The following is a 21,884-nucleotide window of genomic DNA, read 5'->3' on the forward strand; positions in this document are numbered from 1 at the left end:
GGCGTACTAGAACGCGCCGGGGAACCGGTCCCGCGCCGTCTTTCCTCTCTTTGGCAGAACCCTCTCACTCACCCCCAACACACCGGCCGCGCTGGGTAGAAGTACGCTCAGCTCATGGTCTATGTATTTACCCTCGTTGGAATCGTCGCATGTGAGGCAATCAGCTACAATCCTTCAGAAGACCATCGGTAATGATGATATTCAAGTCTGTCGGAGATTTCCCTACGCAGCCCCCTCCCGTGTGGGCATGACCGTTCAGGAGAATCTCTAGGATCTACTGTCCACTTGGATCTGACCTGCCACAAACGAAAGTAATCAAAGCCTTTCAACACAGTAAAATCCTTGACACGGCTATACTTCATTTGATCTGAATCTACCTGGTCATCGACTGGACTTTTCACAGCCTCTTTGTTGGCTGCATTTATTTCCTATTTGAGTAAGTATCTATCTCTCTCAAGGTACAGTGAGAGCTCGATACGTCCTTCCGCAGTCGATCGCTCATCAAGTCACCACTGGAAGGGTAAGGGAAAACCTCAAGACAGTCATTCCGTGATTATTCGTTCAAGATAATTGATCGCACTACGTATCGTGAAAGATGGTATACGAGGTTCTGTCATTGGAAGGAGTGGCAACCCATACCTTAGAATCACCATCGACTGACAGCACAATCGCTTAGTTTGAATAATAGCATGCTCTCTCTATGTCTCTCTGGAATATCTGTTCTGCTTTTTCAGCACTGTCTGTCTCTTGATAGCACAATCGTCATCTGACTTTTCCACGCGAGATTCGACGAAACCCTAATTGAAGGCAGACACCGACCAGCACTCAACGGTCGCACGGTATCTGCCAACAATAACAGATCACTAATATGCAGTCGTACGCACACTCTATGCTCATCGTTCCGAGGTAATCGAGCAACCTCTGAATGATCAATCGAACACGGCAAAAGCAGAGAGACGTGTTGTCGTGTTGTGATCTCCTGTCTGAAAATTGACTTGAGCTGGATGATTGGCTGTGGGGCCATTGGACTAATCCCTTTATGGACCAGCAGTGGAGTCGAGTGGATCGGGCAATTATCATGGGCGGAAGGCTTTTTACGCGGAAAATCATGCTCGATATACTACTACTATGTATAAACTATAAGACGTTCACTGGGATGGTATTGTATAGGGTATCAATCTAACCTGCCTAGCTAGTAAAATACACCACCATAAAACCGAGCCAGCTGCCCACAATGCCCACCGCCGAATACGAACTCATGAACATGAGCGGTACAAACTCATACCGGTTCAGGCCGAAGATAATCTGATGGACGAGCGAGCAATATAATATCAGTGGAATGCTGATAGTGATATACAGAAACGAAAATCGATCCAAAAGAAACACGCGCGGTCGCTCTGGGACGGGTGCTACTCGATCGAATACAAAGAGGAATAGGATGAGCCAGAAAATCGTATAGGCAGTTTTAATGGGGAATTCAACCGCGGTGAAAAGAAGAGGGAATAGAGAGACGTGTCCGGCAACCGCTAATGGCCGGAAGGCCCCGAGATATCGGCGATCTTTGAGTGCGATCAGACTGAAAGGAATGATAATGAGGAGGACGGCCTTTTCATGAACATGCCAGCCAAACAAGAAGGAGGCATAGCCACACAAAGTAACCGCTCCCACAAAGGTATCCCAAGTTGGGCGCAACCAGAGTTTGACGAGACATAACTGGATCAATCAGCTCAAGAAAACGGGGGCAGCAACGCGTCAGGTAAACGTACCAGCTGGAATATAAAAGTAAGAGCAAAGGTTTGTTCTTTTGTGACTTCTGGCAAGACCGCAAATGACGTATCTCCTACTAAACCACGAGTCACGCTATATACGGCTTCGTAGTCCACCGGCATTCCCAGTCTCGGAGCAACTAAGCATTGTTAGTTTCATGTAATTTCCATTGGATGGTGTAGTTCGTACGTGGTATCAAAACGCGGTCTGCAAATGCATATAGCGCCCAGATGTTGGGAGCCCAATAAGCGTGTGTTAAGCCCCGAGAAAACGGGAACAGTCGGTCTTTTAACTGAAATAGCTGACCCCAGTAGGCAAACGGACCAAATGCGAGACCGAAGACAGCTACAACGGCAATCCCTAATTTTATTGTATTTCCAAAACGGGGTCGCAACACTGATTTCGGATCCAGGCAGTATACTCTCAACAAGTAGACGAACCAAGCCAGAGAGAGGTAAAGGTAGATGTGCTTTAGACACAACAGTGCAGCGAACGCAATCGCGCTGTAAAGCATTGTTGACTGTTTTCTTGCCCATACAATGGACAGGATCAAGATACCGTATAGAAAGCCATTGTATTGAAAATGTATATGGTCAATAATAAGGAGGCCCGGAGAGAGGATGATTGAGAGGCTTGCAATATGCGCAAGATGTTTGCCGGAGCTGGGAACGGACTTGACATATCTATTGTTTATATATGAGTTCTTTATTCCTTTCTGGAAGCCACGAATATACTAACTCGTTCAACGCACTTGCCAATACCAATTCGGTAACAATCACAGTAGCACGTTGGAAATAAATGGTTTGCCACGAGTCATAGTTGAGGGTATTCACAACTAGCATTGCCGGGTCGGCATAGTATGCGAACTGGGAAAGAATCCATTCGAATGCAGCGAAGAAAGGGGGGTAATCGAGGGTCCATTCGGATGTTTTCTAAAAGTCATAGATCAGATTAGAGGGGCTGTCGGCCATGCATGAGATAATGCCGTACCTCGTAGTACCACTCCTGCACAGGCAGAGAATGAGTAATTGCGAGCCAGTTGCGGTGCACCTCAAAGTCGGTTGACTTGCTATTCAGAACGTCAGATTGAGCAAGGCGAAAATTCCGGCGAGCATGGAAGGCAGTGCATACTATGCAGGAAACAGAAGCACCTTGAATGCCGCCGCCACCACGGCGGTCTGCGCCAACGAGGGGTAGAATTCAGGCATTGGGTCAATTGTACATCGCGCAACGAGAATTGAGCCACAGACCAGCAAAGGCGTGTGCGAATGATGCAAACACAGTGAGGACTGTTAGACCCAAAGAAGCCGCTCCAGAATTAAACTACCGGCGAGGCACGTGATCCAAGATCCCTAGCTTCCCTGAGAGGCCAAGCTGTCAAGAAGTTGATTGGCCAGCGGGCCGATGCTCTCTGGACGTAACATCCAAAGCATCTTCGTGCTCCGACAAGCTCATTCCCTGTCCATGGATATGTCGGACGTTGCAGTTCGTCACACTCTTGCTCCACTGAATATTGAAGTTGTTCATCGGTTTGACACTTCTGTCGTCTCAATTCTGAGGGAGGTCCGCATCTGCGTTATTGTGCTTGTAGCTGGCTGGGTAACCACTAGCATTGTCTCTTCGTTGGCGAATCGCAAGAAGAGAGACTCCTGATAGATAGAGTTATTCCCTTCAACACAAGCCTGACTCTTCGGAAAGTCACAATTATTTTCTTGCGCAGTGGAGGGACAATTGATTGTTTCATACAAGTATATATCGCCCAGCTACGAGTCGCGCGAGACTATTTCTGGGGGCTGTCACCAAGAATGAAGTACTCTTTCGCTCTTGCATTTTTGACTGCCGTCAGCGCACAGTCGATCATTGACACACTCAGTTTTGGACATGGCTCAAGGTAGGTTGTTATGCGACAACTGCAGTAATAAGCCAAGCTAATGTCTATCTAACCTAGATTTTCTCCGAGTGGAGATAGTCTTCCAGGTTGGAAAATAAAAGGCGAGGGCCACGAACCACAAATAGTATGTTTACTCGTCTATGCGCAGAGGTGTAGAATACAAACTAACAAACCTCAAGCTCTCGGACAAGCTTATCCTAACACCCCCGTATCCTGGCCATACACGAGGTTCTATATGGGCTGAAAATGGGTATCAACTCACTAACCCTACCTTGTTATGATTTTACTAATGAACGATAGTCTCTCGCTTTCAGAATGGACTACGGAGTTCCATTTTAGAGCCAGTGGTGAGGAGAGGGGGAGTGGCAACCTTCAACTATGGTATGTGAAAGACGGCGAAAGAACCGTTGGCGCGTCGAGCATTTATACGGTTGGACAATTCGATGGATTTGTCTTAACAATTGACACCCACGGAGGCAGGGTAAGGACCTCAAGTGATATATGGTCTGGCTACAACTGGCTGATTCTTTACAGGGTGGAAGCATTCGTGGTTTTTTGAACGATGGTACAAGAGCCTACAACCAGCACACCAATGTCGATAGCTTGGCCTTTGGCCACTGCGATTACGCTTATCGTAACCTTGGGCGTCCGTCCGTTATCAAAATCGAACAGTCCAGTTCACTCTTTCAGGTGACGGTCGATGATAAGGTGTGCTTTCAAACACCGAAAGTTGCCTTACCAGCTGGCAACGTGTTCGGTGTTACTGCTGCCACACCTGATAATCCAGACTCTTTTGAAATCTTCAAGTTTGTCGTCACATCAGGCGCACAAGCTACTGCGCATTTCGGGGGACAAACTACGCAACAACAGCAGGCGCCTATCGAGGGTCGGTCAACAAGCAACCAAATCAATCTCGGCTCACTCGACGATATGAACAACCGCATTTACCAGATTAGTCAAGAAGTCTCTCAAATCGTGCAAAACATGAATGAACGTCACCAAGAGCTTCTCAACAGGATTTCGACCGGTTCCGCTTCCTCATCGTCAGACTCATCACCTCAAAGCGATGCTCGCTTGAACGCCATCGATGACCGTCTCCGACGTATTGAGACCATGTTATCAGATATACAACGCGACAATGCTGGAAAGGATTACCGTAATGAGTTTACTCGGCTTCACAAAGCCATTGAACATTCCCACGTCAGCCTGACCGAAGCTTTGCAAACGTCTATATTCAACAGTGAGTTCTTATTCCTTAAGCTAAAAAAGCCCTACTGATGAATTCTAGTGATTACCGCTACAACACCACGCATGGGTCTCTTTATTTGCGTTGTGATTGCCTTCCAACTGTTCCTAGCGGGTGCCTATGTGTACTACAAGCGTCGACGCAACGGAATGCCGAAGAAATTCTTGTAATTCGGTCTGAACTGTATATATACTTATACGATGGAAGAGATCATGGTAACGATATAGTGTATTTAGAAAAGTATCTCGGTTTGTTGTCAACTTCGTCGGTCGCTTAGCTTGGTAGTTTAGCATATCGTCCTTGTACAACAATTACAGTTATAGTTCTACTTTTGAATTCATCTACGGTGGAACCTGGCTATAACAAAAGGAAGGCCCACTAATCTCAGCTTGGATAATTTTAATATGGAACTAAAGAGCATCGTATTTGTTAATACTAAACGCATCAATATTTTGGCGGTGTCATTCATCTCTAAATCGAACTCACTTTTGGACCGGGATCCAGTATTGACTTGGGCACTGAAAGGCCTCCTGTTGTTTATATCTAGGTAACCAGGTTCTACGTAGTGTGCAGATATCCACGGATGCACTTGAAAGATAGATTTCCAAGCTTACAGGCCCTATGCGTAGCAGGAGTGAATACAAGTATTAGCACACGTAAATAATCAATGAATAGCCTTTCCCATTCCTAAACCTTCGACTAACATACAATATTCGGAATGGTCCTGGAGGCATACAAGGTAGTTAAATCATCTACCCTAAATAAAAGAGTAACATGAAAGAATAAGGACGTATACGCACAAAAAGTAGAACGAGAATGGTGAAAAGACTAATGGGAACAGAAAAAGACAACCAAAAATGAAGAAAAGACGAGGCTTATATGCCAATGATGCCTGCAATGGGCAGAACGAATAACGGCGGGAAGAACAATAACAAGCTGGACGCCGTTTTCAGCCTTTTTTTTTTGAAATTTGCAAAATAATACTTGTGATATGTGTAATAGACACGATGAGTTCTTCAAGGCGAGAAGATGCAGTATAAACTGCTATGGTACATAGATGTCAGCTTGCGTCATCATAATTGACGCTCGAGGTTAAGGAGGCGTTCAAGTGTTCAATCAGGGCTCTGCAATACCCCAATGCGACGATCAATAAGATCTTTCAATGCCTGAAGAGAATCAAGTTCATTCAAAGCTTTTGGCGCTCCGTCTGGCGAAGATGCAAGTAACACATCCACAAGATAGCCAATCTTTTCAGACTGGACGAGTTGAGCATCACGATTCTCCGTGGCAAAAGCGACAAGGTTGGCGACAGCCTCTCTATCCGCATCTGAACGCGAATTTAAAATCGCAGCTCGTGCATCATCAACAACAGTCGAAGGTTCGGGTGCGAATGCTTTTTCGTAAAATGCTGTTGCTCGTTCAACTAGTTGGTCCAATTTGCGACAGGCATAATCCCTATACTGGGCTGCGGCTGAAGCACGAACTTCGGCTTCGAAGTTCTCCCGTTTGACACGTTCGAGAAAATTGAGCTTCAGGCCATTTTCAGAAACTCGATAGACAATCCCTTGTGTTTCTGTCTCCTGTAATTCTTCGACTTCTGAATCGTCTGGTAAGACATCAACATCAATAACACGCGGGTTTCGGGGTCGGCGGATGCGGGCCTTGGCAGCATTTCCGCCGTTCTCATCATGAACGATAGCGAGCTCATGGTCAATATGATTGGGGCACATCCAGTTATGATAGGTCTTTTCACTGGCATTCTGTTGTTTCGGCGGGATTGGCATCGGCGGGTCGGTGCAGTCCATGTGCCAGTAGCATGGGCAATAGTCACACTGGATGATAGGGCGAGTACCGTTCGAGCTCAAGCCACATGCAATACAAACAATCAATTTGCCTTTGGCATCAAACTGCCGGGTAAGGAATTCTTGGTCTGATTTGCTACCTTCCTTCTTGCCTCTACCATGAGTTCCAGGTCGAAGGTTCGCCGCAACCTGCTGGTAGACGCCGCCCTTCCCAGTTTGCACGCCCTGGTAATACTCTCGTATATCGAGTGGAAGCTGGAAGTCTTGTTCGCTGTCCTTAATATTGTTCACAAGGGAGCCAAACGAGTTGCGCATTTGACACGATGGGCAGAACCACTCCCCTTCTGGAGGATGTGCAGGATCCAGAGGAGGTTCCAGGCATGAAAAGTGATACGAGTTTACGCATCCATCGCAACAAAGTAGTGAACCACTGCGCTGGCATTGCCGACAGAAGTCATTATTATCAGGACCTTCGTCTGCAGCATGTTGATTTGACACTAGTCCATTTGATTTGGCTGCTTTATTTCTTGTCCTGGGGCCTGATGCACTCATTGGACTTTCCCTGCTCAAGGAAGACCGAATCTGACTTGGTTTTACCATAATGGAGAAATTGTCGCGACGAGTGCGTTTTGCAACCGAAGCTGCATCCTCTTTCTCCTCCCCGTCGTAAACTTCTTCAATCGATCTCTTCTGACCAGAAGCATCAACCAGATTGGAAGTTGAAGAGGGAGCTATTTCTGAATCGCGAGCCCTTTTGCGTCCTCTAGTGACAGCGCCAGTACCATTTTCAGTCATGGTTGTAGTAGTGATAGGTTTGGCAGCACTCGCATCGGCCGATTTTGCAGAAGACACAGAAGTAATGCTGTTAGTAGATAGTGAGCGACTTATTGGCTCTGCTTCTGTAGCTTCGGGGAGAGGTAGGGTTGGGCGTGTTTGCTTATAGGCAGCGCGCATAATTGCTTTGAAGACGGCCTTTTGTTCTGCGTCTGGAGTTTTTCTCATCACACTATTAAGGACGGAAAGCATGAAAGGATCGGTGGTGCCTTGCTTCCACATCTGACGCAGACCTTGGGATACTGCGAGGTCACCTTTTTCTTCAGCAACACTCAAAGCAGCTTGCACCGGCGTTCGTAATTTTTCAACATCAAACTCAGATGATGTAAACAGTGGCAAAGGTTCTGAGTCAGATTTGTTTGTGACAACTTCGTTGACAGGCGTGCTGTTTTGTTGGCTGGCTGTCTTTTTGGCCGCCTTGTTCTTGTTGTTTGCTTTGGTTTCCTTGGCTGGCGGCTTGGGCGGCTTGAGCCCAGCTTTGCGCTTGTCACTTGCGTTGGGGAGCTGTCCCAAGGGCCGCATGGTAGACAGGGCTGGATTGGTGCCGTACCAGGCGCCGGACCAAGTGTAGTCTTTGTAACTGGGTTGAGGATCTCTCACAGGAGGCTCATCCCATTTCGACTCATGAACCAGTTGGTCGATGGTTATTTTTCCATCTGCTCCGACCACATGCGGCTGACGATTTGGCTGGTCACCATTCTCAGCAAGAGGATGTGAACAATTGGTCGTAGAAGCGTCCTGTGGCTCCGTGGTGGCCTCTCGAGAATCATCCATGGATTCGACACCGACGCGCGAGTTGCGGCCCGTACGGCGCTGCTTGCGCGGTCTGTTAGAGTCTCCGTAGATGTAGTCTGCAGGTGGTAAAGTTGCCGTGGGGGTAGAAGGGCGAGAATTATTCGAGGTAGCTCGAGAACTTGAACGTAAATGAGGTGCCATGGCGGTTGCAGTTTCGTTTTGATGCAAACCGAGCGGCAAGAGAATGGTCTGAAGCGGAGCGCCTCCACGCATTGTTAGTGTACGATGCAAAACTAAGAATTCAAAGAAATAAAGCTTACTGGTACAATGATCCACCTACTGGACGCAAAAGCACCAGGCTCTGCTGTAGGGTTGTGGTGTACCCGCGCGTAACCTCCGGGTTGAAGGAGGAAGAAGGACTGCGAGAGCTCGGGGAAACTAAAGTTGGATCTTTTCTCGGGAACACGCCAGAGAACCCTTTTCGGAAAACTGTAAGGAGAAAAAACTGCCCCCAAAAAGATCCAGCAAAAGAACGCTGCTTGTCTTGAACAGCAAAAAATAAAAAGAAAAATAAGGATGAATCCAACTGTGATACAAAGATAATGTAAACACGTTAGATATGAAGACTCTCCAACATATCAGTATGTCAAGGGGGTTCAGGGGTTCAGCTCTCTCCTGTAAAAGGTGATTCCAGAAGAATACAGAACGATAAAGAAAAGGGATCGTCAGGATTTTTCTTTTGAACTGACTGATCTGGATCAATAAGCTGGTGAATGGGCTTGATATCTGCTATGCACTGCTCTTTTGGAGACCCTGTAGCAGATAGTCACGGATCAGCTCGTTAGAAGACCAGGCAGACACGATTCTCCAGAGTCGAAGTAGCACCTCGAATGAGAAAAGTAGATGTATCTCAGTCTCTGAAGAGATACGACAGTCTCGCTTGGAATAGTAGAGGGTTCAGTTGCTTGCAAGTTCTCACAAGGAGAGACACGAAGAACCGAGGGGATGCGGGGAAAATTGTGGCAAGATGTAAGAGAGCACTGTCGAGATAATTCTCGAGTAAAACCAAGTATTCGAGGCTAATGTGACTGATCACTGACACGAAAAAGTGTCGATAACTGATGACAACGGTGGTGTCTTGCGTGAAAGGAGAAGGGAGGAAGAAGGAAGATGGAGGAGTCAGTTAGTCGAAGAACCCGGCCGCTGGCTTTGAAGAAATGGGAAGAAAGATCCGGCGGCTGAAACCCTAACAATGACTTTTTTATGTATTGAGAGGGATGCAAACAAATGGAGGACTCTTTATCTCAATGAGGGAAGAAAGAAATCCGTTTGTTTGAAGAGGTTGAGGGAGGATGGGCTTAGCAGATGGGAGATGATGAGAAACGGCGAGAGAGAGGCAGGTAAGACAATAGATGTATGAGGAAGCCAAAGGCCTTGTCCAAATGATGAAGGCTTTCCAAGAATAGAATACGTGGGGGTTTTCAGGACTTTCTGAACATATGAAGATGCAGAGAGGGAGGTGACGGAGTCTTGAAGGAAGAGTGAGAAATCAAGGATGATAGAAGTTTTTAAGGGGGGCGCGCAGAGACTAAGGATGACTTGGAACGACGCGCTCTGGAGGCAACAACAGATAAAATAATGAATCGATAAAGAGAGAGCAACGCAAAGGATCGAGTGTTGGTCTTTGGGGAGAGGGTGACTTGAGGGGGAAGTTGAAGTTGTAGGCTGAGTAAAGGCGTGAAAAACGAGAGCGGCGAAAGTCGGCCGACATTCCCTGGCAGGAGGAACTATCCACCCACAAGCTAACAGCTTCAACGACAGCCAAATCAGTGCAAATCAAAATCAACCAAACATTTGGACATTGTGCAAAATATCTATGATATTGATTTTCTTCATGGACTAGCGCCTCTAGCCATCCCAACTCTTACCCAGGAAGACAAGACGGCTGATATATTCTATCCTTGATACTACGTTGGTCGCCAGCTATAAGAGATCTAAACATCTTTACGTAGTTGATGGATAAAGTCTCGAATTTTCTTCATTTTTCTTTCTTTCATTGTCATGCATGCATGGTATGTACGGTCTCATACATCGCAGTCTACTAAGCTGCGACCGACTATGCCGGATCAACGGCATCATTTCCACGCTGCAATGACATGTTGACAGATGGCCATGTCATAACGCGTGCTTCCCCAGAAGAGGATACACTGGAAAATGGACCATTCCCAACAGCATACAATGACCCAAAACACGGCAAAACGGGATGCCTTTTTTACTCTGCATCGCTTTCCTCTTCTTCTCCTTCCTTCTTGGCGGGCTTCTTCTTCTTCTTATTCTTCTTTCCCTTCGATCCAGTAGACTTGGCCAATGGCTGCTCGAGGATCTTCAAGATCTCTTCATCTTCAATCTTCTTATCTGTCTTGAACTTGGTCAAATCAGGTGCAGGGGGAGCTGCCAGCCTGGTCAAACCGTTCTTGGTAATGGCTACATCAATGGTTAGCAATCTGGTAAAATACCTGTTACGTAGACTAAAAACTTACCAACGGTGGTCAACAAGCGAGAGACAGGGGCATTGTCAGAGTCACCGGCTGGCTCATACTGTCGCACGACGCCACCTCGAACACACTCGACAATACCAACTTTACCGGCCTTCTCGTCATCCAATTGGCGTAAACTGAAAGGGAAAGTTCCGAATTTCTTAACAACCTCTGACAAGGTCTGACGGGAGCTGGGGCGCTTCAATATATAGGTTGTAGTGGTTCGGCGGTGCAAGGTAGCTCGATGGGGCAAGGTCTTCACTTTACCTGAGCCCAAGCTCAGACCGACTTCGACACCCCAAACTTCTCCGACTGCTGGGGAACCTTCGCCTTTGACTCCACCGCTAGGGGAAAGGATGATCTTCTTGGTGCCTTCAATCTCGTTGCGGTCGAACAGCCAGCTGGTGGTGTTCTCGACAACATTGACGTCGTATGTCTTGGCTACTTTCTCGATCAGGCTGGAAATCTTGCTCTGGGTGGGAGGCTTCTCTGCTGCAGCCTTTGCCTTTTCCTCATCTGTGCCGGAAGCCAAAAGACCGGGGGGCACCATCAAACGCAAAAGCAGTTCATTAGCATAGTGTGTCGCATGAATGAGATCGGCTTCGCGGCCTTCCACTACACCATCTGATGATTCCTTTCCAGCAACAATGATGGAGTCGGAAACGATGGTACCGAACCCGTCGATCTGAGCACCGAGTTGGATCTTGATAACCTCGCCGGCCTTGATGGTAGTCTCGGCTTCCTCGGTATCCGAGACAAGTGGTGTATACGGAGTCACGAATGAACTGGGAGAAACCGTGGTGGGATGAGCAATGCCTGAAAAGGAGGAACTGGTCAGCTGTGCCTGCATAATGGTGGGTAGAGAAGGAATCACCTTTAGCGATCTTTTTGCCTTTGTAGACCTTGGCAATTTCCTCGTCGAGGAGCTGGTCACCCTTTTGGCAGAGCTCGACGATTTTGCTTCCCTCAATGCACCATCCTACAATAGAAGAAACGCAGTCAGATCGGTTGATGCAATGACCAGAAAAACTTCGGGATAGCACCTGTAACGGCCTCTAGCACTTTGTGGGAAATCTGAGCAGCGGTCTTGTACTTGGTGAGGGTATCTGGGTTGTTGAGGGTGTAGTCTAGACATTCGACAGTCAATTTAATGCTCATGGGCGATCAATTTCAGAGGGTAATCGGCCACTTACCAACCTCGGTGGACTCGGCCATTGCGACGAGATGTTTCCTCACGCAAAGGAAATACTAAAAAGCAATGCGACCTTTGAGATTCGACCCGAATGTATAGCAGGAAGATGCTCGTGTGCATTGAAGACGCAAAATGGGCTGGCTGGCGGGGTCGTCGATTTGTGCGAGTGTGGGGCAGGGGAAGACCAGTCATCATCAACGTCATTGCTGTTGTTGTCTCTCTGAGAGAAAACAAATACAAGCCAAGAAGCAGTGTTTACTCTTACGTGGATTCCAGCCTTAGAAATGAAAGCACAGGCGAGCCTTTCCCTACGCATCCTTACCCATAACATTCGGTACGCTACCTCGCAGCCGTTTAGAGGGGAAAAGCCATGGGCGGAGCGAAAACAGTTGCTACTCAATGAGCTTGTCTATAATACCCGACACATTGACGAATCTTTTATATGCCTGCAGGAAGTTCTCCATGTCCAATTGGAGGACATTCTTGGGGGACTAACCCAGGCTGCAAAAGCAGAAGAGCAATGGGCTTACATCGGAGTTGGTCGAGATGACGGTGAAAAGCAAGGCGAATACTCCCCCATTATCTACCAACCGGTAACGTGGCAGCTACACCACTGGGAGACGGTATGGCTGTCCGAAACACCTGAGAAACCCTCAAAATCATGGGATGCAGCGTCAACCCGCATTGTGACAATTGGCGTTTTCCGGCACCGAGCCACTGGAAAATTCCTGCTCGTCTTGAACACTCATCTTGACGACCAAGGTCCACGGTCCCGGTACGAGGCGGCCCGGATCATCCTTGGTAAAATTAATGGATATCTCGACGGGTCATATGATGAAACGATATCCGGAGTCGTCCTAGCAGGAGATTTCAACAGTCAAGAGACCCAAGAGGCATACCAAACCTTGACGGCCAAAGAGTCGATCTTAGTAGACAGCCAGAAGATCACGAAGGCAACAGAACATTATGGTAACGAGATCACCTGGACTGGGTTTGGGTATGAAGACGAACCAAAGTCAAGGATCGATTATATTTTGTTAGGGCCTGTTGACAAGAGTTCTGATGAACCACATCATCGCTGGAATTCCATTGGATATGCCGTGTTGGCCAGTCGGTTCGATGACGGGGTGTGGAATTCTGATCACCGCGCGGTAGTAGTCGATGCGGATTTGGCTGATCCCAGTATCTAATGTTTGGTGTTGGAGCTGATCTGTAAATCTTTTCCGTCGTTATCGTTCATGTGACGACAATGCAGAGTCACGTGACCCGGAAGCCACCCCGGAGTGCCGGATCCGCCAAAACAATAATAATACGGTAATGTGACGGTATGCATACCATCAGCGTCAATACGCGTAATGGAATTACAGAGAACAGTCATTAATGCTTCAGGCTGTCACTAAAAGAAACGGCTGCTCTCGACTTATTCACTTCCAAGAAACATCACATTGTATATACATCGACATGTTTTGTCTGCTCTGTCTGCCAGGATGGATGGTCGGCCGGAGACGGAGAGGTTACTGCCCTAAATGGTTAGAGCCGGCAGACTGAAAGAATTCTCCCGTGCGGACTCTCTTTCTTTTCTCCTCTTTTCCCACGGCGATGCCAGAACCAGACAAATCAACTTGCATAGTATCGAGTATTTTACATACTTTGTCACGTTTTATTCTCCAGAGTCTCCTCTTCGGCTCGGCATCCCGAGTCGCTCTCTGTCGCTGTTGTCTCCAGCCAAAAGTGGCTGCAGCACTCAGTCCGGCGCTTGGCAGCCCCCTTCCACGTCCTCTCAGTTCGGACTCGCGGCAAAACAGACTCCAGTCCAGACACATCTCAGCCATACTGCGTCCCTGTGTCCCCATAAGCCTGGATACCCAGCTAGAAACAGTAATCGGCAATCCTCCGATTTTATTATCGTCATCTCATCTACTGTTGGGTGGCGCGCTTCCATCGGTTTCTGGTTTTGGTATGCACCCATTGCCCTTTCTCATTTCATCCATCCCTGTCAATCTTCAGGACAGAGAAAATATGGCACTGTTGTCATTGGCGCGTTTACTCTCTGTCATTGGAACTATATCGACATGATAATGCGATCGTGGCCGCGGCTACGACTGCCCGTACGAACAGTAAACGGCTAACAGTGCTGCTACAGGTCCCTGGAAATCAACGATGCGTCTATAGGCACGGACCGCTGTCATTCTCCGTCAATCGCGAGCTATTCTCCACGTGTCCCTCAAGAGTGATACGTCCTTCGCATCTGCTCCACGTCGTTGATCAATCGCCATGCCTTCACCCGACGCGTCAGAGACGGATTCGTCACGTCCAGTCTTACCGACTGGCGACTCACAACCCGCCACCAACGAGTCACAAGCTGTTACGGCTGACTATAACTCCAGATCTGAATCGCTTAACGGTTCGTCGGATAAACAGACCAATGGCCCGGTACTAGATTCCATATCTGAGTCTAAGCAAAACGCAAAAATAATGCTGCCTGCATCGGGGGTCTCTCCAGCCAATTCCAATTTATCCGAAGGTCAGCAACAACATACAGCCAACGGGACCAATGGGATTAACGCGAGTCGAAAACGCTCACGGTCGGGTTCTGTTATCTCATCCTCTGCTCCAGAAAACGCGCCCGCCACTGTGCGAGAGACACCGGTGGAGAAAGTTCTTCTCGAGCAGTATGTGTATCGGGAGTTCCAGCACAGTGCTTTAGAGGCCACTCGTAATAAAAGCCAAGAACTCTTCCAACAAAAAAGAGCGGAGCGGGACTATTTATTGGCGCTGCGTCGCGAAAACCAGCTTAATCCTGCGGCAATTTACGGTGTCGGCTATGAAGGATATGGCAATGCACGGACGGATCTGAGGAACCAGCACCCTCAATTACTCTACCCGGCGAATCGGCGTCGTCCCGGGGGAAGAAAGACTAGGGAACTGCGGATATCGAGGAAAGATCTCAAGGCACAAAGTGAACTCCGGGAAGACTTGGTTCCTATTCGATTGGACTGTGATTGGGATAAAGTTAAAATCCGTGATACATTTACATGGAATCTTCATGACAGGGTCACATCTCCTGAGCTATTCGCCGAAAAGCTCGTTGAGGATCTAGGGCTTCAACCCGAAACATGCGCACCGCTCATCCGCCAAATTACGCAGAGTATCCAAGAACAGTTGACCGATTACTTCCCCCATGTGTATATGGAAGAAGAGCCGCTCGATCCTCACTTGCCTTATGAAGCATATAAGAATGATGAGATGCGCGTTCTTGTCAAGCTCAATATTACCATTGGTCAGCATACTCTTGTTGATCAAATCGAATGGGATATCAATAATCCATATAACTCCCCGGAGGACTTCGCTTTGCAGATGACGAATGACTTATCACTGTCAGGGGAGTTTACGACAGCCATTGCTCATTCAATCCGAGAACAGGTCCAACTATTTACCCGCTCCTTGTACATTACAGCACATCCGTTTGACGGGCGACCCGTCGATGACCCAGACCTCAAAGCCGCCTTTTTACCTTCCCCTATGCCATCTACTTTCCGACCATTTCAGGCAGCCAAAGACTTTACACCTTATCTATACGAGCTCAACGAAGCTGAATTGGAACGCACCGAGGTATCGATATCGCGCGAACAACGAAGACAGAAACGGTCCGTCAATCGTCGTGGCGGTCCTGCTCTACCAGATCTTAAAGATCGACAACGAACGATTCGAACCATGATTGTTTCCTCCGTGATACCCAATAGCGCCGCCTCAATTGATGAGACCCGTCTGTTCAAGAGATCGGGAAGCGGGCGCACGAGACGAGCGGGTGGCGGACAACGCGATGGTCTGGATGATTCGGACCTGTCGGACAGCGATGACTCTTCTGTTGGTTCTCCGGCTATTGGTGTCCATCTGGCTCAAGGCACAGCTCGCACAAGAGGTATGAGGGGGGCAGCATCCGCTGCACAGGCTGCCATGCGAGCCAACCTTGCACAATCCGCTACACCCGAACCCGCCTCACATCATCATGAAACGCGAATATCACGACGGCGCGACTACCGAGAGGAAAGTTCAGAAGAACCCGAGAAACTTGTTGTCACATTCAGAATCGCCAAAGATCGATTCAGACAGTTGGTTTCAGATCTAAGCAATCGAAAACGACCAGTGACGCCGAATTTCCCCGTACAGGTACCGACATCGAAGAGCAGCACTCCTCAGTTAGCAACCCCTATTCAGAGCAACATGCTTCCACCCAGCACTCAGCCTCAACACGCATCCACGAGCCGTCCGGGTAGTACCAGCGCAGCTCCACAATCGCATACTCCGACACCACAAATTGGAGCTGTTGATGCTCCTCATCCCCCCCAGCCGGGTGTGCCACCTGTAAGTTGACGACTATATTACATTTGCGGTCCGAATGTATTAAGCACGTTCATGAATACTAACCCGAACAACTCTTATTCAGCCTGCCGCACCCAGTTGGCTTATATCTGGGTTAGAGAAACTGAAAAAGGGTTATCCAAACGATAGATTCGAGGGAGTTATGCGTTACTCTGCAGTGGATACAGCAACAATGAATCCCGTAGCGACCTCCAGTGGACCACCACCAAATATCAAATTGAAATATCAATACCTACCTCGTATTCGATGTCTCGATTGTCCCGGCAAGTTGTATACACCTGGTCCCGGCATGACAGTGGAGAATTTTGAGGTCCATCTAAGGAATCGACTACATAAGGAACGTGTCGAGGCAAGACTGGCCAGATCTGTAGGCGGTAGCGCCGGTACTACACCTGCATGATATGTGACGATGACTTGAACAATGTATGATGTTGCGATGCATTTGAATTGACTTGACCTGAGGACAAACAAGAATACAATCAATACCTTGTTACGAATCTTGTCTGGATCTGTCAATCTCGTTTCCTTGTTTTTTTCCCGTTTTATCCGCTTCTCTTTTTTGAATATTACTATTAGTATTATACAAATTCATAGTACATATGGAGAGTATGGAATTCGTACACATGGACTGCATCATAACATGAGCTAAGCTATTTGCTTCGTGGTAGATAGATACACAGGTATTTGGATAAACATGAATATTGGTTTGGAATCGAAACGAACTGAGATATGATTTGCGACACTCATACATATACCATGAAAACGAAGACATGCGCAGAAATCACAAAACGGAGATTTAGAAAAGGAAAGGCAAGATGGGTATTCGGTAAATGACAAAGTTTGAAATCCTGATTGATGGGGCCTTTAATTTCGGAATGGCATAGAACATACACGTACATATGTAAAAACAGAACAGTCACATAGGGGAACGAACATTGGATAAGACACGATCAAGCACGTCTGCTCGAACGTCGTACTGGCAACGCCTCTGTTCTTACGGACTTTGTAGAACCAGAAGATGTCCTCTTACCTGCCGCCTTTTTCTTCGGCGTTGTTTGCTTTTCTTCTATTTCTTCCTCTTCTTCTTGGTCTTCGTCTTGCTCTTTTGCGTCGCTCATTTCCTCGTCCTCATCGTTCGCACTGGCTGCATCTCCCACATCACTCTCGTTAGCTTCGTCCTCCTCCTCCCCATCTTCATTCACCTCCTCCATCTCTTGATCGTCTTCATCACTGTCACGATCAGCATAGCTGACCTTTTTAGAAACACCCCGGCCACTTCGCCTTCGTTCTGCGGCGAGGTCTTTCTCGTCTCCATCAAAATCAGAACCCCATTCATCCTCTCCCGTCTTCTTCTTGCGGAATAACTTTGTGTTCGCAGATGTAGACGCTCTGCGTGGAGCAGTAGAAGACTTTCTGCGGGCCTTTTTGGCTTCACCATCGCCGTTAGTATCAGCATGTTCACTCTTTCTCTTCTTGCTTGCGTTAGCTGCCTGAGTAGATTTCCTCGGCCGCATCCACGACCGTACAATGATGTCAAGGCTGTCTTCTATGTCTTCTGGAAGGAAACTCTTATCGGCTACTTCTTGTGCCTCTTTATGGCTTGACATGGCAGCAAACAACGAACTAGGAAGCCTCAATTTGCCCGGGTATGTCTGAAGAATGCTTGCACCACCAGTTGCACCTCCAATCCGGTTCTGCTGCGCATATATCTCTGCAAATCGACGGATCGTTGCCTGCGCAAGATCTGATAACGTGTGTAGTCGCTCCGTGATTTCGTCAGACTTGGTGATGCCGTCTCTCGTTTGTTTGACTCGTTGCGCCACGTGAAAGATCAACGATATATTATTCTCGTTCGCGACAGCTGACAGATAGAAAAGGATATATCGAGAAAAGTCTGCCAACTCGGCCATGCGAGTTTCAGGGTCTTCGCTAGCAGGAGGATAGTCGGGGTGATAAGCCAGTAAAGAAAGAAGACGTGCAAACATGGATTCCATCACAGGCTGGTGTTCCTTGCCTTTGCTGCTAGCTTGCATCTGGCGAGAGAACAGAGTTGCGCGCGAGCGAAGCCACGTAAGCGTGCTGTCTTTCAAAGTGACACTGGGCTCAAACGCAAGTAGGCATGGTAATGTATACCAACGGACACCAAGGAAAGATTTCTGTGACAGTCTCTTCCGCAGCGCGTTGATGAAACCGGATCTGACAGGGAGAAGGCGGTCTTGAACAACCAGGGCTAGCGAATTGAAATCTTTCGGCAATAGAAGTTGGTCACAGGGTCCTTGCGACGCGGACAACTTGATTAATAATTTTGCGGCATCAAGGCGCAAACGAGGTTTTTGAGTATCAGGTGTATCTTTTTTCTTTGATATTTCACCCTCACCAGCAACAAGCTTATTCAGAATACTATAAACCGGTTCAGCAAGCTTCTGAAAGTCATCTTCATCCGTCCCATCTTTCCCTCGTAGTCGATTGACAATGATTCTGAGTGCCCATTGTTTAGCCTTGGTCTCTTCGTCAAGCTCCTCGGACCAGGTATATCCTGAATCCGGCTGTTTTGATCTGTTGATAAGGAGGATTTTATCAACTGCAATGGATATAATCTTAGAGCTTTCAGCATCAACTTCCTTGGGAGCAAGGAGATTAAGCTGCGCAAGTGTAGCTAAGCGTGTCAAGAAGTACTTCGAGCCGTATTCGCAGTCCTTGACGCATTTCTGCACGAGATCTTTCGCGTACATCTCTTTTTTGTCGGCAATGGCCATGATGATCGATACAGCGCGCTTCGCCCCTCGAGGAGATGAGCTGTATAGAGCGTACGCATTCAGTGCCTGTAAGAACTTTCTTTCTTTGGGCAGCTTCTCAGGCAGCTTTCTGGCGAACCCGGAACATGCCTTGAGAGTCTCCTCCGATCCCGAGTCATCCGGTGATTTGGCACTTGGAGCTTGCTCTTCCAAGTCCTTACACATCTCCTGCACTTGCGCTTCCAACACCTCAGGGTTGCGGGATGAGATTTCTTTCAGAATTTCGTGTGCAGGTACAGCTAGACCTTTGTCGTCAGTTCGTGAAAATTCCATAATAGCGGGAATATGGCTCCTATTGAAAACAAGAGAGCTAGAGCGATAGAGCAGGGGAGTGAGAGTATCCAGTAAAGATGGGGTGCTGCCGCTTTGTATCCTCTTGGCTAATTCTTTAATGGCTTTAGTGACTGTTCGATAGTCGCTTTGTGCCGCCATAGCAAATCGTATAAGCTGATAATTACGTCGGTCATGCATTTTGGCGAATTTCCAAAGATCTGAAAACACGCGGGAATGATCTGGCAGCGATTTCGCTACAAGATCAATAACTCGACCAAGTTGAGCCTTAATGCGCTCTTCATCTTTCTCGATGACACCACCCTAGATATTATATTAGTCATATCACTATGAAATACACTGAGAATGGAGCTCACATTGTATTCTTCGCAGGCCTGTAGATACACATTCAAGGCTGTCCGCAGGTTCAACTGTCGATTCTGAAATGCAAAGAATACCTTTTTCGACTTTTCGTCCAGGCTCTTCACCAAAGTCAGAATGCGCTGTACTCGAACTCGATCCATCGTACCCTCCGCCTCTTTACCCTTACTCTGCTTCGACTTCGATGAGGGATAGCCAAGAGGGAGCAGGTATTCGAATTGCACTCGGTCAATGAGAGCTTGAATCTCGGGATCGTTGGTATAGAATGCGTCATAAATCTTGGATGGCGCATCTTTGAGAAGTGACAGTACTTGCTCATTGCCATCTTCAATCTCGCCCATAGCGACTGCCCATATCCTCGCGAAGACTCTCATGGCACGGTCACGGACAGCTGGTTTACGGTCTTTGACACGTTCAGCAAGGATGGCAAAAATCGAATCTGCCGATCCGAGACCCCCGCCAACGCCCAGTTTATTTACAATGTCTGTGAAACCCATTGACCCAATAGCTTCCACACCAGCTAGACGAACCTTTTCATCGGCGTCCCGGAGCATATTGGCCAGACTCTTGACCAGGGATTTCTCATCACTTTCGCTCAGACCGGATCCGCCCGCAGAGGTTCGGATAATGCGCCCTATCGCAGTAGTCCATGCTGAGCGGACGGAAGCAGACTTATCCTGCCGACGACTCAGAAAACTCTCGTAGGCTGATGAATGAACTTGTGCAAAAGGTTTTGGCGCTAATGGCTTCTGCAGGACATTCGGCTGAGGTACTGTTTCGGGATAGCCGATCAACGTGACAGGCGGATATTGTGCAGGATCCATTGGGGGAGGAGGAGGGGGGCCGGATAATCCAATCCCGGCCGCAAGATCGCCAATGGTTTCTGTTGCAAGAAGACGAAGAGATATCGATTCTGCTGATAATTCCGCTTCTAATTGCGGGATAACGTTCTGCAACACATCGGGACACGCACGCCATAGTTCTCTGATTAGCCGATGAGCTTTTCCAAGCTCCTTTATATCTTCAGTCTCGTCGTCTGACTCATCCAAGCTATGTCTGCGGTTTGATGACTGTTTAGACCCATTCAATGTATGAGATGGAGCAGAGGCATCAATGATGACATTGTTGAAGTACTGGCTGATATAGCTGGTCATTTTTTCGGGGCACGCATGACAAATAGCTTTGGCCATATCATAAGCCGGTGGATATTCCTTGAGAAGGAGAGTATCCTGGCTTGGGTCGATCTCAACCTTTTTACCCTTCTTCCCCGACTGCTCGAAGACGCGCGGCTCGACACGAAGGAACTGCGTGATTAGAATGTCCACCACTTCTGGCGCCAAGGTCGGCGACTCATCAATAACCGTCACCAGCAGACGGGTCATATCGTACTCGACATTCTTCGCGACTTGTTCACCGGTAGAGGACTTGGAGGACCCTTCCACGATGTCGAAGCAGGAGTTGAATAGAGGGAGGATGAGAGAGTCGGGGTTGTCTAAGTCCGTTAAAAGCACGATACTCTTCACTTCGGCTAGTGAGTTTAAGACGTAGATGTGCTGCGCATTGTAGGCATTTGAGGGATCTGCGAGAGCCGGAATAATTGAAGTGACGATGCACGTAAATATATCCTGCAAGATTAGCACATAAGCTCAATAAGATCTAATTCCGAGGAAATGGAGAGATGGTCACACCTTCAATTGATTTCCGGTAAAGGGGGCGTCTGGCGCGCATAGACGTAGGATATCCACGATGCAACTTGTAACCCACGCGCGTACTCCTTTGTCTCTATGGGCCAGCAGGTGGCCATTGGCTAATTCTTGAGAGACTTTTTTCAATGATGACTTGTCGATATCATCCTGTTCGGTGGTCGATAGTTCATGCGCAAGAGCTTGAAGTCGGCTCAATAAATCGGCGACAGGAATGGCGGATTTCCCCACGCGCCATGACAAGGGTTCATCGAAGCGCAATTTGCGAAGACCATTCTGTTCATCTTCCGGCTCGACGACCGAGGCCGTCGAGGTTACAGTTTGGCGAGTGCGCGCAGGCATCGTTGC

The 21,884-nt window shown here is 47.9% G+C and overlaps 7 protein-coding genes across 7 annotated transcripts, besides 2 other annotated features; 3 read left to right on the forward strand and 4 right to left on the reverse strand.

Annotated features, from left to right (window-relative positions):
- Window positions 1-1,188: 1,188 nt before the first annotated feature.
- Window positions 1,189-3,058, reverse strand: TSTA_053710 (glucosyltransferase; the record flags this gene model as incomplete). The annotated part of the gene is made up of 6 exons (XM_002486923.1): window positions 2,899-3,058; window positions 2,758-2,836; window positions 2,506-2,699; window positions 1,957-2,450; window positions 1,767-1,906; window positions 1,189-1,713 (listed from the first exon to the last, which is right to left on the reverse strand). Exons 1-6 carry the CDS (start codon window positions 2,973-2,975, stop codon window positions 1,189-1,191), a joined length of 1,509 nt encoding a protein of 502 aa, XP_002486968.1. The 5' UTR covers window positions 2,976-3,058.
- A 169-nt stretch (window positions 3,059-3,227) lies between these two features.
- On the forward strand, window positions 3,228-5,238 carry TSTA_053720 (lectin family integral membrane protein, putative). The gene is made up of 6 exons (XM_002486924.1): window positions 3,228-3,658; window positions 3,716-3,782; window positions 3,838-3,908; window positions 3,959-4,139; window positions 4,193-4,898; window positions 4,947-5,238. The coding sequence occupies exons 1-6, from the start codon at window positions 3,573-3,575 to the stop codon at window positions 5,072-5,074; spliced, it is 1,239 nt and encodes a 412-aa protein (XP_002486969.1). The 5' UTR covers window positions 3,228-3,572; the 3' UTR covers window positions 5,075-5,238.
- A 329-nt stretch (window positions 5,239-5,567) lies between these two features.
- Window positions 5,568-8,476, reverse strand: TSTA_053730 (PHD finger domain protein, putative; the record flags this gene model as incomplete). Its single annotated transcript, XM_002486925.1, has 1 exon — window positions 5,568-8,476. One exon carries the CDS (start codon window positions 8,474-8,476, stop codon window positions 6,017-6,019), a length of 2,460 nt encoding a protein of 819 aa, XP_002486970.1. The 3' UTR covers window positions 5,568-6,016.
- A 1,813-nt stretch (window positions 8,477-10,289) lies between these two features.
- On the reverse strand, window positions 10,290-12,125 carry TSTA_053740 (curved DNA-binding protein (42 kDa protein)). Its single transcript, XM_002486926.1, has 5 exons — window positions 12,006-12,125; window positions 11,856-11,939; window positions 11,687-11,791; window positions 10,816-11,628; window positions 10,290-10,759 (listed from the first exon to the last, which is right to left on the reverse strand). Exons 1-5 carry the CDS (start codon window positions 12,025-12,027, stop codon window positions 10,548-10,550), a joined length of 1,236 nt encoding a protein of 411 aa, XP_002486971.1. The 5' UTR covers window positions 12,028-12,125; the 3' UTR covers window positions 10,290-10,547.
- Window positions 10,563-10,616: a microsatellite.
- Window positions 12,126-12,136: 11 nt separating the features above from the next.
- TSTA_053750 (endonuclease/exonuclease/phosphatase family protein) lies at window positions 12,137-13,194 on the forward strand (the record flags this gene model as incomplete). Its single annotated transcript, XM_002486927.1, has 2 exons — window positions 12,137-12,203; window positions 12,257-13,194. The coding sequence occupies 2 exons, from the start codon at window positions 12,137-12,139 to the stop codon at window positions 13,192-13,194; spliced, it is 1,005 nt and encodes a 334-aa protein (XP_002486972.1).
- A 1,084-nt stretch (window positions 13,195-14,278) lies between these two features.
- TSTA_053760 (SWI-SNF complex subunit (Snf5), putative) lies at window positions 14,279-18,084 on the forward strand (the record flags this gene model as incomplete). Its single annotated transcript, XM_002486928.1, has 2 exons — window positions 14,279-16,369; window positions 16,452-18,084. The coding sequence occupies 2 exons, from the start codon at window positions 14,279-14,281 to the stop codon at window positions 16,785-16,787; spliced, it is 2,427 nt and encodes an 808-aa protein (XP_002486973.1). The 3' UTR covers window positions 16,788-18,084.
- TSTA_053770 (sister chromatid cohesion and DNA repair protein (BimD), putative) lies at window positions 17,338-21,878 on the reverse strand (the record flags this gene model as incomplete). The annotated part of the gene is made up of 3 exons (XM_002486929.1): window positions 17,338-19,776; window positions 19,830-21,458; window positions 21,522-21,878. 3 exons carry the CDS (start codon window positions 21,876-21,878, stop codon window positions 17,338-17,340), a joined length of 4,425 nt encoding a protein of 1,474 aa, XP_002486974.1.
- Window positions 17,425-17,616: a sequence feature (CT-rich).
- Window positions 21,879-21,884: the final 6 nt, after the last annotated feature.

Source organism: Talaromyces stipitatus, genomic scaffold (assembly GCF_000003125.1).
Source record: "Talaromyces stipitatus ATCC 10500 scf_1105507295487 genomic scaffold, whole genome shotgun sequence".
Taxonomy (NCBI): domain Eukaryota; kingdom Fungi; phylum Ascomycota; class Eurotiomycetes; order Eurotiales; family Trichocomaceae; genus Talaromyces; species Talaromyces stipitatus.

Bases quoted from the DNA above. Each gene is read 5' to 3' on its own strand.
- TSTA_053740 (XM_002486926.1), bottom strand. From the start codon at position 12,027: ATGGCCGAGTCCACCGAGGTTG. The intron at 11,940-12,005 runs GTAAGTGGCCGA...TCGAATGTCTAG, and splicing joins GGCCGAGTCCACCGAGGTTG to ACTACACCCTCAACAACCCA. The intron at 11,629-11,686 runs GTGATTCCTTCT...CCTCCTTTTCAG, and splicing joins AGGCAAAAAGATCGCTAAAG to GCATTGCTCATCCCACCACG.
- TSTA_053720 (XM_002486924.1), top strand. From the start codon at position 3,573: ATGAAGTACTCTTTCGCTCTTGCATTTTTGACTGCCGTCAGCGCACAG. The intron at 3,659-3,715 runs GTAGGTTGTTAT...TATCTAACCTAG, and splicing joins AGTTTTGGACATGGCTCAAG to ATTTTCTCCGAGTGGAGATA. The intron at 3,783-3,837 runs GTATGTTTACTC...ACAAACCTCAAG, and splicing joins AGGGCCACGAACCACAAATA to CTCTCGGACAAGCTTATCCT.